Genomic DNA, 13,140 nt, shown 5'->3' on the forward strand with positions numbered 1-13,140 from the left:
GCTTGCAGTGAGCCGAGATCGCGCCACTGCACTCCAGCCTGGGCGACCTAGCGAGACTCCGTCTCAAAAAAAAAAAAAAAAAAAAAAAAAAATCAGGCAGTACTGAATCAGGGCTTGACATCAGCCCAATCAAAATTTGTAAGGATAAATGATGTTTTGTAAAAAACAAACAAAAAAACCCAAAAACCAAAAAACTTTAAAAGTTTCAGTCTTTTAATGAGGAAGTCTGTGCAGTACAGCACCACCAACTGGTGTGGTGAGATTGGCTTGGGTGTAAAGCAAAAGCTCTCATGTACTCAAGTTCCCTGGGGAGGAGCCACTTGTGTTCCTAGGACCTAACTGCTTGTTAAGAGCAGTTGTGGGAAAGATCTGTAGCTCAATGGTGTCTCTATAGCTGTTCACAGAACCTTTCCTCTTTCCTAAAAGAACCACCATTAAGCCGGGCATGGTGGCTCACCCCTGTAATCCCAGCACTTTGGGAGGCCGAGGCAGGGGATCGCAAAGTCAGGAGTTTGAAACCAGCCTGGCCAAGATGGTGAAACCACATCTCTACTAAAAATACAAAAATTAGTCGGGCACGGTGGCAGGCACCTGTAATCTCAGCTACTCAGGAGGCTGAGGCAGGAGAATCACTTGAACCCGGGAGGCAGAGGTTGCAGTGAGCTGAGATCATGCCACTGTACTCCAGCCTGGGCGACACAGCAAGACTCTGTCTCAGAAAAAAAAAAAGAACCACCATTAAAATCCCATGATGAGACTGGGAAGGAGGAGGCATCACCACCCAGGCTGTGGTGGAAAGGCTGGAGGAAACACCTAAACATGTGCAATCCCAAAGCCCAGCTGCCCAGTCCAAATCCATATCCCCCCAACATCACGTATCCTGGAGGTTCCAATCATGCCAACCTACCACCTACCAATACAATCTTTCCTCCAGGCCCCTTTTCTCCCCAACTAGGAGCTCCCCAGGGAAATCCAGCTTTCCCTGCAGGTGGGCCCCCTCATCCTGTGCTATAGCCAGAGTATTCAGGATGCCAACCCTAAGGTCCCTACCCTCCTTTATACCCACCACCTGCCCCTGGAATGCCTCCTGTGAATCCCTTGGCTCCTGACATGTTAGGACAAGGAGTGATAGTGGACAAGAAGATGTAGAAGGCTGGGCACAGTGGCTCATACCTGTAATCTCAGTACTTTGGGAGGGCGAGGTGAGTGGATCACCTGAGGTCAGGAGTTTGAGACCAGCCTGGCCAACATGGTGAAACCCCGTCTCTACTAAAAATACAAAAATTAGCTGGGTGTGGTGGTGGGTGCCTGTAATCCCAGCTACTTGGGAGGCTGAGGCAGTAGAATCTCTTGAACCTGGGGGGAGGAGGTTGCAGTGAGCCAAGATGGCGCCACTGCACTCCAGCCTGGATAACAGAGCAAGACTCTGTCTAAAAAAAAAAAAAAAAAAGAGACGAAAAAGGAAGAAAGCTCATAAAAAGATGCACAAGCACCAGAAGCATGGCCAGCATTCCTCCTCTTCCTCCTCCTCTTCCAGCAGTGACCTGACTGAATACAGGCCCTGGACCCTGTATTCAGACCCTCAAGTCGCACCAGTTCTGCTCTCCCATCAAGCTTCAGATCCTATGTTGTACTGGGGGAAAGTAGCTCCTGTGCTCCCCACCCCTACCCCTGCCCGGTCCTCACCCTGCAGTTCAGCCTTGAGTGCCTAGAGAAAATGGGAAGAGGATTGCTATGGCACAACTGTCTTCTTGCTGCTTGGATACATCATATAGCTGATGAATTTAGCAGGGGAGCTATTTTCCAAAGATGATGAGCTAAATGTTGAAGACAAGTTTAAGATCTGTAAAATGTTATTTTTTACTGCTTCTTTTAATATTTGTGATTGGGGCCAGGTGTGGTGGTTCACGCCTGTGATCCCAGCACTTTGGGAGGTCGAGGCAGGTGGATCACTGGAGGTCAGGAGTTTGAAACCAACCTGACCAACATGGTGAAACCTTGTCTCTACTGAAAATAGAAAAATTAGCCTGATGTGTGAAGGGGTGGGTTGCCCCTCCACATCTGTGGGTGTTTCTCGTTAGGTGGAATGAGAGACTTGGAAAAGAAAGAGACACAGAGTCAAAGTATAGAGAAAGAAAAAGGGGCCCAGGGGACAGGCATTCAGCATATGGAGGATCCACGCCAGCCCCGGCCGCTGCTTTCCCTTAGTATTTATTGATCATTATCGGGCGTGGCAGGATAATAGGATAATAGTGGAGAGAAGGTCAGAAGGTAAACACGTGAACAAATGTCTCTGCACCATAAACAAGGTAAAGAAAAAAGTGCTGTGCTTTTATGTGCATATACATAAACATCTCATTGCCTTAAGGAACAGTATTGCTGCCAGCATGTCCCACCTCCAGCCCTAAGGCGGTTTTCTCCTATCTCAGTAGATGGAATATACAATCAGCTTTACACCCAGACATTCCATTGCCCAGGGATGAGCAGGAGACAGAAGCCTTCCTCTTATCTCAACTGCAAAGAGGCGTTCCTTCCTCTTTTACTAATCCTCCTCAGCACAGACCTTCTACGGGTGTTGGGTGTCGGGTGTTGGGTGTCGGGCTGGGGGACGGTCAGGTCTTTCCCTTCCCATGAGGCCATATTTCAGACTCTCACGTGGGGAGAAACCTTGGACAGTACCTGGCTTTCCTAGGCAGAGGTCCCTGTGGACTTCTGCAGTGTTTTGTGTCTCTGGGTACTTGAGATTAGGGGGTGGTTTGAGATTAGGGAGTGGTGATGACTCTTAACAAGCATGCTGCCTTCAAGCATTTGTTTAACAAAGCACACCCTGCACAGCCCTTAATCCATTTAACCCTGAGTTGACACAGCACATGTTTCAGGGAGCACAGGGTTGGGGGAAGGGTTACAGATTAACAGCATCTCAAGGCAGAAGAATTTTTCTTAGTACGGAACAAAATGGAGTCTCCTATGTCTACTTCTTTCTATACAGACACAGTAACAATCTGATCTCTCTTTCTTTTCCCCACAATGTGGTTTTGGGCGCCTGTAATCCCAGCTACTTGGGAGACTGAGGCAGGAGAATTGCTTCAACCTGGGAGGCAGAGGTTGCTGTGAGCCGAGATTGTGCCACTGCACTACAGCCTGGGCGAAGAAAGCAAAACTCCGTCTCAAAAAAAAACCAAAACACTTGTGATTTGGGGGTTTTGTGGAAATTTAATTATGATGAAAAATCTATATCTTTTTTGTAATGTTGGCATACTTGGGTAATTTTGTGGCAAATACATTTCCCAGTGGACCTTTTGTTGGTGGCACTAACTGCAAGGTTGCTGGGAAAGTGGAGTCTGTTTGGTGGATGAGCTCTGACTGCCGTTTTGGAACCTCACCTCTACTCATGCTGTCTCAAGTCCTTGTCTCATTCTCCAGCTCTCAGTTCAAATAAAGTTATTTCTCCTGGGAAAAAAAATTCCGTGAAACGCACACTGGATGACAGTGCTGAAGTTGGGTGCCCTGGGAAGTCCTCAGGACACCCCTGCATGAAGGCTGCCCCAGGAGAGCAGCACAAGGTTGTGGAGGTCTCAAAGTTCTGAAGACCCTGCCTACCGAAGACAGGAGTGCCCACAAAACAGTTGGCCCGTGGGCTCCCCAAGACCTACGTGTACCTCGGAGGCATTTGACAGAAGATTCTTTGTGAACAAAAATCTCTGCCCACTAGGAGGCAGGAGTGTGTGTGTGTGTGTGTGTGTGTGTGTGTGTGTGTGTGTTGAAACCAGAACTCCACCTTATGTGTTCATTGTGGAATTTGAAAATGGAAGCCTAAAGTTGAAAATTAAAATCACCCGTGATAGCTGTAAACTATTTTCTGTGCTAGATGGGTTGTTCCAGGGTGCAGGGTCCTGGTAACACCCTTCTTTCTCCCTTCCTGAAAGAGTTACACATACTGCTCAAGGCCTGAATCCACAGGTACCATGTCCAAGCCCTGCTCAAGAGCCTGGACCCATCTGCCACCTTCAGCTGAGTTGACTGAAGCTGCTTGTCCTTCTTGAGCATTTTCTCCAGTGGTGACCTGAGAGGGGTGGGAGGTATTGGTGTCAGGACTGAACGGAGGGAAAAAGAGCATGGAGGCCAGGGGCTGAAGACCAGGCCTTCCAACCTGGAGGGGCCTGGCCCTGAGACACCCAGACCAGGGTCACATTTAGGTAGAAAGACAACTGGCCCTGGGTGGCCCTGTGCTGACCACCAGCCCCGGGTTCCTCACAGATATACAGTTATCATAGATATTCAAACAGTGGGAATTGGAAGAATGGCTTGGAGATGGGCCCTGTCAACTGTGGGTCACTGAGCACATCCTGCCAGGGACCCAGGAGGGGCCATTGTGTCTCTAGAACCATGACTGGAAGGTGGAACTCCCACGGTGAGCAAGGAAGAGGGTCCTCGTTGGGTTGGAGGGCCACACACCAACAAGCCTGGCTTATTCAAGCTTGGCCATTCCTGAAGCACTTCCAGTGCCTACCATGAGCAGTAGGAACCCACCCACTGGGAACTGCAAGATGCATGGAGACCTCATGTACCCGTTTGTAATTACAGCCAAGGGCCAGTGAGGCAGCATCACTGCATCCACATGGGGCTTTTACTGGAACCAGTAAGTCTCTGCCAGCCCCCCACAGGCTCCTGGGATGCCAACTTGTTCTGGGTCTGTGGACAGACAACCAGGGCACTTACTTAGTGCCCACCCATTCCTTGTAGGCCCATAGCCTATCACTCAAACCCAAGCCCACCAGCCCCGGCTTCCCAAGCCATTCCCACTGGAGCTGCTCAACCACATCAGCCTGAACTTTACAAAACCCTTTGTCATCCCATAGAAAAAAAGGTGATGGCTTTGTCCCACTGCCCCTGCCTTGTGTCATGTCATGTGGGGGTATGTGATGAACTGGCCAGCCTAACTCCAGTGCTTCTGCCCAAAAAACTGCCCCCACTGCCTGAGTCCCCTTCTAGGGAGCTGTCAGTCAATGTGGGAGAGAGCAGTCCTGGGAGGGACCCCATCTGCTTCTGACTTCAGTGCCAAGAAGAACCTAGAGCAGGTAGAGGTGTCAGAGAAGAAGCCTGCGGCAGGGCTCTGAGCTTGGTGAGCTGTGTATCTCCCTCTCCACTGCCTGCCATGGGGCCTAGCACCACACATTCAAGAGGAAAACCATCCCATTCCAGGTGTGCAGCTGGACTGCTCCCCGGGCAGGGGCTCCCATGACACTGCGTGCTCACAGAGGATGTCTACACCTTGAGGCTGAGCTATGAGGAGAACATTCCTGAACAGGTGCATGCAGACTGGCCCTGCCCTCACTGGGAACCCCCTTCCTCCTGGGTGCCAGACAGAATTCTGTGCCCTTTTCTGGAGGCTCCATGCTGGTCAGTTCATTTGGAAGTCTAAGGCTATCAGTGAAGAGGTTAAAAAAAAAAAAGAGAGAGAGAGACTTCTCAGAGCAGGTTGTGGGGCACAGCCTGAGCCCTTGTCTTCCTGGTCCCTCTGCAGACCTGGGATTGGAAGAAGGAGCTGCAGATAATGCGGGAACTGCTCTGCCAGAACTGGCCTAAACGGCTGCTTCAAGAAAGAGCCATAATCAAGGTGCTTATAGCCCCTGGTGACTGACTGGCAGCCTCAGGCCCACCCGCCATCTGCGGGCAGGCTTTCTTGTGGACAGGATGAAAGCAAGGAAAGCTGGAACGAGCCCAGCCCTCCCAGGCATCCTGAATGCTGTCTAGGGTTTCCTGCAAGGCCTTCTAGCCTTCTGCTTCCTGGCAGGCCACCCATGCACCTTTTTCTGGCCTCTTTGAGACCTTGATTCCCTGGAAGGAGAGGACTGTACTTCCACTGTGCTGAGTGGCCAGGGCCATCCAGCTTCCCACCCTCTACTAACAACCATGTGGCTCTCACTTGGGCACACACTGCCTAACCATGCCCCTTCTAAGGCAGGAGCTCATTTATCTTACACTTTCAGCTTACTAGAACTTAAAAGTTATCAATGCTGTTATTAAGGTAGAGAAATGATGGGGGGAAGGTTACTTTCTGAGTATTCCCATGTGGGGTGCAGGGAGTAGGGAGGCAAGTCAGGGCCTGTGGTTGTGCCTTTTGCTGTGCCTGAGGGCAGGCAGGCCAGGGCTGGGCACATGAATGTCTGGGGGTCCACCACTGCTGACTCCCTCCCCCTCACTCGGAGCTATAACCAGGCCAATCCATAATCTTATCATGGAGATCATCAGCACTGGTGGGGCTGCCGAGGATGCTGGGGGAGAGTTCCCAGCCTGTCCTGGCAGCCGGTCCTTGCCAGGGGCGGCTCATAACTCAGCCTCTGAGAGAAGCAGGCAGACATCTCTGCAGGAAGCTGGGCGGTTGTGGCTCAGGGCAGCCCAGCCCCCACTGATGGTGGAGTGGAACTACCTCCCATCAGGCTGTGTCTCCACAGCCCACCCTTGGAGCCAGGAGGTGATTTACCGTGTATGCAAAGCAGTCAGCTCCATCAGATGCATGGCCTTCAACATTCAATTCAACTCGGACATCTCATCAGAGAAGCAATGGGGACCGGCCAGTGTAAAAGCCCTGCAAAGTTGGACAGAGCCTCACGCTGGGGGGTCTGGGGTCCTCAGTGCTGGCGGGCCTGTCTGCCCATCTGAGCACTGCTCCGTGGGACTGTGTTCGCGGCCTCCTGAAGGAGGGCTGTGGGCTCCTCAGTGAGGTCCTGAGCCTGTGGAATATGCCTGAGGCCACGCTCATGGGGATTTGCACCTACGTGCACCTCCTTGACCATCCCACTACATTATGAGTGACTGTGCCAAGGTGGGTGTCGAGCACCCTCTGGGCTGTATCAGCAAAGGCCTTTGGGCCTGGCCTGGGATTGAAGGATGGCAAATGAGGGGTCTGGGGTTGCATTGTCACCCCACATGGTAGCAGGAAATGAGAGCGTCCAGGCCTACAGGACTGGAACTCTATCGAGGGGGTTAGGAGGCTGTTCACTTCCCCCCCGGGCCCATGTGGAAGATCGGAGGGAGTCTAGGGGGACCCTGGGGAGACACTTGTTCTGTCTGGCGTCCCCCCAGCTCCACCCTTTGATAACCATTTCCTTGGGAGAGCTGAGGAACCTCTTGTGCTCCATTGAGGCAGGGCCTCACCTCACACGGTATTGGCAAGGAGGCATTCTGAGACTCTGAATGAGAAGCTAGCACAGTGCCTGACAAGTACTCATGGGAGCTGTCATCCTCTGTAACCATCACGTGGCCTTGTAGCGTTCAGACTGCCTGGCCTGGGGCTTGGTGAGGCTGTTTGGGGATCAGCTAATTTAGGCTCCCACTCTTTCCTCAATCAGTGTCTCTGTTTGGTGTTTGTTTATTTATGGGTTTTAAAAAACCTAAGATTTCATTTATAGTAGTTTCAAGCTTGTATGTATTTGTATAGATTTTATTAGAAGGAAGAGGGCTTAAGGAAACAACATTTTTGGCCATGCGCAGTGGCTCATGCCTGTAACCCAGCATTTTGGGAGGCTGAGGCATGCAGATCACCTCAGGTCAGGAGTTTGAGACCCGCCTGACCAACATGGAGAAACCCCGTCTCTACTAAAAAAAATACAAAAATTAGCTGGGCATGGTGGCACATGCCTGTAATCCCAGCTACTCGGAGGCTGAGGCAGGAGAATTGCTTGAACCTGGATGGCAGAGGTTGTGGTGAGCCGAGATCACGCCATTGTACTCCAGCCTGGGCAAGAAGAGTGAAACTCTGTCTCATGAAAAAAAAAAAGAAAACAGAAAAAGAAAAGAACATTTTTAGAAGTTCTCAGCGGGGCATAGACTTCCATGTCACAAATGCTAATGTTGACCTTCTCTTGCTGCCTTTGTGCAAAGTATATATAGGAAGTGCAGCCAGAGGTGACAAGGCTCAGTGTCTAGAGCCGTGCTGCTTGGGCTTGCTTGCTGGCCTGTGACCAGGTGAACTCTGGGTGTGAGGTCGTGCCCATCCTGGATCTACAACCCCCACTCCCTCTCCCAGGCCCTGTGTAAATAACACAAGGCAGTGCTAATGAACAGGCTAGTAATGGGCCTCAAGCACCCCAATACCATCCAGGAAGATCTGAATGCCATCTGTGGCTGGGGCTGTGTGGAGACAGGGGCTGTGGCTGCCTTGGCTTGTCATGGCCCACCACAGACGCACCTGTCCTGTGCTGCTTCGCCAGCAGCCAGCTGTCCATGGCCCTGAGCCTGTCACACCATGCTTGCTACCTCATGCTGCTCTTGTGTGAAAAAATTATCCTGAGATGGCGCTGCTGGATGTTAGTGCTGGAAAGGCGGCAGCACCTTTGTCCTGGGGGATTAGGAACTGACCAGATCCTTCCTGACTGCCCCCCAGAACAAGTGGGGGCTGGTGCTGCATTGAATGATGACCCCCCCCAAAATGCGTTTGCACTGGCTCAATGAATACACAATGCAGAGGCCTAAAATGAAGACACACGAATCGTATTATGTGGAGATCAGCTTGCAGCTGGGAAGCAGGTGGCTCTCAGGTATCTCATCTTCCCCAGCAAGTGTGGAATGTGTCCATGCCCATGGTGTGTGATCTGTCCTTCTTAACTTGTACACAACTCCAGGTCAGTTCTGAGTGAAGGACATGCAGATGAGATTTCTCAGGTCATTTGTATGTTTGACATTATGGCTGCTGCTTTTGCTGCCACTGCCCCTAGGCCCAACCTGGCTTAAAGTCTAGGCTTTAGGTAAAAAAGGTGGAGGGCTTCCTGTATCCTGTGATGGGAAGTCAGAGATCCCTGGGGGTTGGGGTGCACTTTAGTTTTGTGGCAGGATGAGAGCTGCAGTGATTTTATTAATTGTGATTGGCCTGGCCTGGGTATAGCTCCGGGTGAGGGGGAGGGAGTCAGCGGTGGTGGTCCCCCAGACATCCATGTGCCCAGCACTGGCCTGTCTGCCCTCAGGCACAGCAAAAGGCACAACCACAGGCCCTGACTTGCCTCCCTGCTCCCTGCACCCCAGATGGGAATACTCGGAGGCTACAATCTGAATGTATTTTTCTCCCGTTTTAATCCGAACTGCCTAACACACCATGGAGATAGGATGGGTGAGGGGCTTTGGGGGAACCAGGGCAGAATCACGGATCCTGGGGGAAAGTTAAAGATACAGGAGTGGTTTTCACCTCTCTGTGGAGCCCAGCTCTCTACCTAGTCATTGCCACACAGCACCTTTACAGAGACTAGCTCTGCGGTGATTGGGAATCCCAACAGCCCCGGGCTGCTCCCTGTCCCCTGCTGCCTGTGCTCCTTCCCTTGCCCTTCAGAGCCCACAATGAGCCTGAGGGAGCTGTGTCTGACTGGAGCTTCTGCCTGGGGTATTGCAAAGAGCCACTTATGGGTATAGTCTGTCCAGATACCTTGTTTCAAGAAGAATGGATGCAAGCTAGCAAGTGTAGCATCCCCACAGCTGATAAATATGTGTTTCTTATTTTTAAACCATCACATCTTTATATCACATTAGAATAAAGTTTTTAAAACCTGCTGCTCCAGCCTCACCTGTGTGTTCTGTAACCCAATCTCACAATCAAACTGGGTTTGATTGTGAGTGCTGTTGTTAGAAATGTTACTAAGAGAGGAATATGTATAAATTAGATCAAATTTAAGGTTATTCTTATAATGCCACTTGAGTGGAAAGTAAGAGGGTGGAGTCACAGGCACTCAGTTGGGGTTTACCCACCTTCCAGTTACTAGACTCATGAGGGTGTGGCACAGGTGAACCTGTCATTGGTGACAAAAGGAAAAAGACTGGTGGGGAAGGGGTGCTAGGCTGTGGGGCTAAACCCTGGGCATGTTGGACCTGTGAGGTCCCTAAACATCTAACTGGCTGGGTACCTGCCCTTGTCAAGGTACCCTCGAGGGTACCTGCCCTCAGGTGAACCTGAGGGACAGAGCCTGTGAAGTAAGAGGGACTGTGTGGAGGTGGCCTGTCCCTATGAGAGGGGGAGTTTAAGGCTCATTACAGCTGGTGGCTGCTGCTCAGCCATCCCTCTGCCGAGCAGGCAGGTCCTCAGCCGCATATATAGTTCAATGCCTTTTAGAGTGTTTAGGGAGTCCTTCATGTTTTAGAAATTCTAAAAACAACAACAACAACAAATTCCAATTCTAATGTCTGTTATTTTCCCTGTGCCAACTGCAAAAAAGACGTCCTTCACCTTGAAGTCTTAAGTGACACCCAAGGATAGCCATCAGTGTCTTGGCCATTGAAGCCTCACGTATGCTCTCTTCCACCAGTTTGATTTGCAGTCTCATGGTTCTGTTGTACTAAATATACTTTCCTCTGGCCTTGTCCACATATATAGGTGTGTGTCTATATGTGTGTGTGTGAATATATCTTAGTCTTTCTAAGATGAGCATATTGCCTGGTCGTGGTGGCTCACGCCTGTAATCCCAGCACTTTGGGAGGCTGAGGCGGGTGGATCACTTGAAGTCAGGAGTTCAAAACCAGCCTGGCCAACATGGCAAAACCCTGTCTCTACTAAAAATACAAAAAAGTTAGCTGGAGGTAGTGGCAGGCGCCTGTAATCCCAGCTACACAGGAGGCTGAGGCAGGAGAATCGCTTGAACCCGGGAGGTGGAGGTTGGAATGAGCTGAGATCAAGCCACTGCGCTCCAGCCTGGGCAACAGTGAGACTCTGTCTCAAATAAAAAAAGAAAAAGAAAAAGAAAAAAAAAGCATATTTGGGCAACATAATTCTTGCTTATCCGTTCCCAGCCCCCGCTGCCCCTCCATTTCTAATAGCCATCCCACGTTGTGGTCAGCAGTGTGGTACAGCATGCTGAGAGAGGAGCTCAGGGATGGGATAAGGGTCTTTCCTGCATTATCCAAATGATTAGAAAGTTGTTAAAAAGGTGTCCAATTGTTCTACTTTCTACTTTTAAATAGCTAATAAGATGTATTATACAAGCAGACCCAGGTAAGGGAAAAAGCAAGTGCATTTCAAGGCTCAGCTCACTTCTTAATTAGCTGTGATACCCGGGGCGTGTGACTCCGCCTACAGGATCCTGTTTCCCTGTCCATAAAGCGCACTAATGCTGGGGACGGTGGGTGTGGGGGAGGGTCCTGGAGCCTTATTCAATCTGTCAGAGTAGGAACCGTCCTATCAGGCACGCAGTTGGGGAGGAGGGCGTGGCTTCCAGCATTTGGCGGGGCCTTTGTCTCTGGCTCAGGCCGGAGCCTGAGATCCATCTCTACTGTCCCGCGTGTTGCCCCTCGGGAGCACTCGGTGACTTTGTCACATCCTCTGTTGCCCTGAGATCTGGAGGTACTGGGAGATGCATAGCTAAGATGCCAGGACATCCTGGAAACCAGGAAATGGTGAGTACGCGGGGTTGGGCATCCCAAGAGGGGAGAGTGGGCTGGTTGAAACCAGCGGAACCGGCCTCCCCACGGTCAGCTCCCGGGTCCACCGACCTGAGTCCCCGTTGGCGCAGCTGGGCCCTCAGTACCCCCGGAGGGTGGGGTGGGGGGCGGTGCAAGACGGCGGCTGAGCCAGCGGACTTTGACCCCTCACCGTCCTCTTCACGCGCCGCGACCTGCCTGAAACTCTCTGGGCAGCGCTGCAGCCGCAGCCCCGACTCTCTCCCAGATTGTTCAGGGATGACAGAGGGTCATTAGAGCAGAATCCCGACTCGGTGGGTGCGTGGGAGGAGCTGCGGCCAGTGGGGTCCCCAGTGTCTCCTGTTAAAAAAATTTTTTTTTGAGATGAAGTCTCGCTGTCACCCAGCTGGAGTGCAGTGGCGCGATCTCGGCTCACTACAACCTCCACCTCCCAGGTTCAAGCAGGAGGACATTGTACAGTGCCTCCTGGGAAGGAGGACACTCCTTGAGTAATTTAATGGGCAGGATGGGGATGGGAGAATGTTTTGAGGGATACCATGGTCTGACTTGACAGTTGAGTCAGACATGTTTGTGTTCCCATCAGCGCTGCCGCTCCTTGAGTTTGTCACCTTGGAAAGACTTTTTCACTTGTTTCCACTTCAGTTTTTCAATAACTGTAAATTACGTTTCCTCAATAGAGCTGAAAATTTTTTTAAAAAGTCAAAGACCATGAAAGGTGGATTTCAGAAAAATCTAGTCATATATTTTATTTGTTAAAAATGCTGCTTTACCTTTATCTTCCTCAGAGTGAGTGTAGTAAGTTTGTTATGTCCGTTCTTTTTGGGTGGTGATTTCAAATAGAATTCGAAGGCTTTGTTTGGGAATGCTACCAGGGAAAAGAAATAGGAAAAATCACTTTTTCATTATGGCTATAGAAAGTGAACACATTTCCCCAAGAAAATGTGAAAGATTAATTGATGAAGTGCATATATTTGTCAAAACATCAGCTCCCCTTTTTTGCAGGGTCTAAAATTTGTAACAGTAGATAACTCTGTTGTGTATTCTGTTGTCTAAATGTCCAAGTTTAATGTTAAATTTTATGAGATAGAACTTGGCACCTTCTAGAAATGTTCATATATGGTTGTTTATTAAACTATCATGAAAGTATGTAAGTGGCATGCTTAATGTCTGAAAGAGATAGAGACTTCAGCTTTTCCTGTTGAGGTATAAAATTTAAGTGCCTTACTATTTCCTTACAATATTCTATAAACACTGTGTTTGAGTGATTTTGCTGTTTTCTTTAAACACTGGGCATTAGTTTTAAACTAAGATTAGGCAGAAAAGGGCTTTCTTTCATAAGGAGGAGCAAACTACTAGAAGGTGAGAAAAAAATGTGGGAGGGGGAGGAAGGGATAAAATATGGTGAAATCAAATCCTAGATCAGAGAGTGTTTTACCTAGAAGTCAGCCTGTTCTTAAGAGGGACATAAGGAGGGGTTGTAAGGTTGGGTCGAAGTTTGGGGGCCTGGAGAAGGAAAGAAACTTAAGAAAAGTTTGGTTAACAAGTAGTTTGTTCTGTCCACTAGAGACAAACTTATTTAATTGTTTATGAGACAAAAAAATAAAAATAAATGGGAATTTAGAGAGTCTCTGGCTTTGGGATATCAAAAACAGGAAGGGTGTTTCTTAGCAGTGAGATGCTCTTGAAAAGCACAAAGAATGGGGGATTTCTTTAATCACAGCTGTTATCTACCCACCCCATCTT

General features: G+C 49.9%; 1 protein-coding gene and 1 long non-coding RNA gene across 4 annotated transcripts in view; both read left to right on the top strand.

Annotated features, from left to right (window-relative positions):
* The first annotated feature begins 819 nt into the window (after positions 1–819).
* Positions 820–1,712, top strand: LOC101138362 (proline-rich protein 13-like). The gene is given in 3 exon segments (XM_019030417.2): positions 820–1,145; positions 1,338–1,340; positions 1,454–1,712. Coding segments are annotated over 3 exon segments (588 nt in total).
* Positions 1,713–11,198: 9,486 nt separating this feature from the next.
* The window catches only part of LOC129523660 (uncharacterized), a 79,510-nt gene continuing 77,568 nt past the window's right edge, over positions 11,199–13,140 (top strand). For all 3 annotated transcript variants that reach the window (XR_008667231.2, XR_010134685.1, XR_010134684.1), the window contains exon 1: positions 11,199–11,373. This is a non-coding gene — a long non-coding RNA (uncharacterized lncRNA). The remainder of the gene's footprint in view (positions 11,374–13,140) is intronic.

The sequence above is a fragment of the Gorilla gorilla genome, chromosome 6 (assembly GCF_029281585.2).
Source record: "Gorilla gorilla gorilla isolate KB3781 chromosome 6, NHGRI_mGorGor1-v2.1_pri, whole genome shotgun sequence".
NCBI classification, from domain to species: domain Eukaryota; kingdom Metazoa; phylum Chordata; class Mammalia; order Primates; family Hominidae; genus Gorilla; species Gorilla gorilla.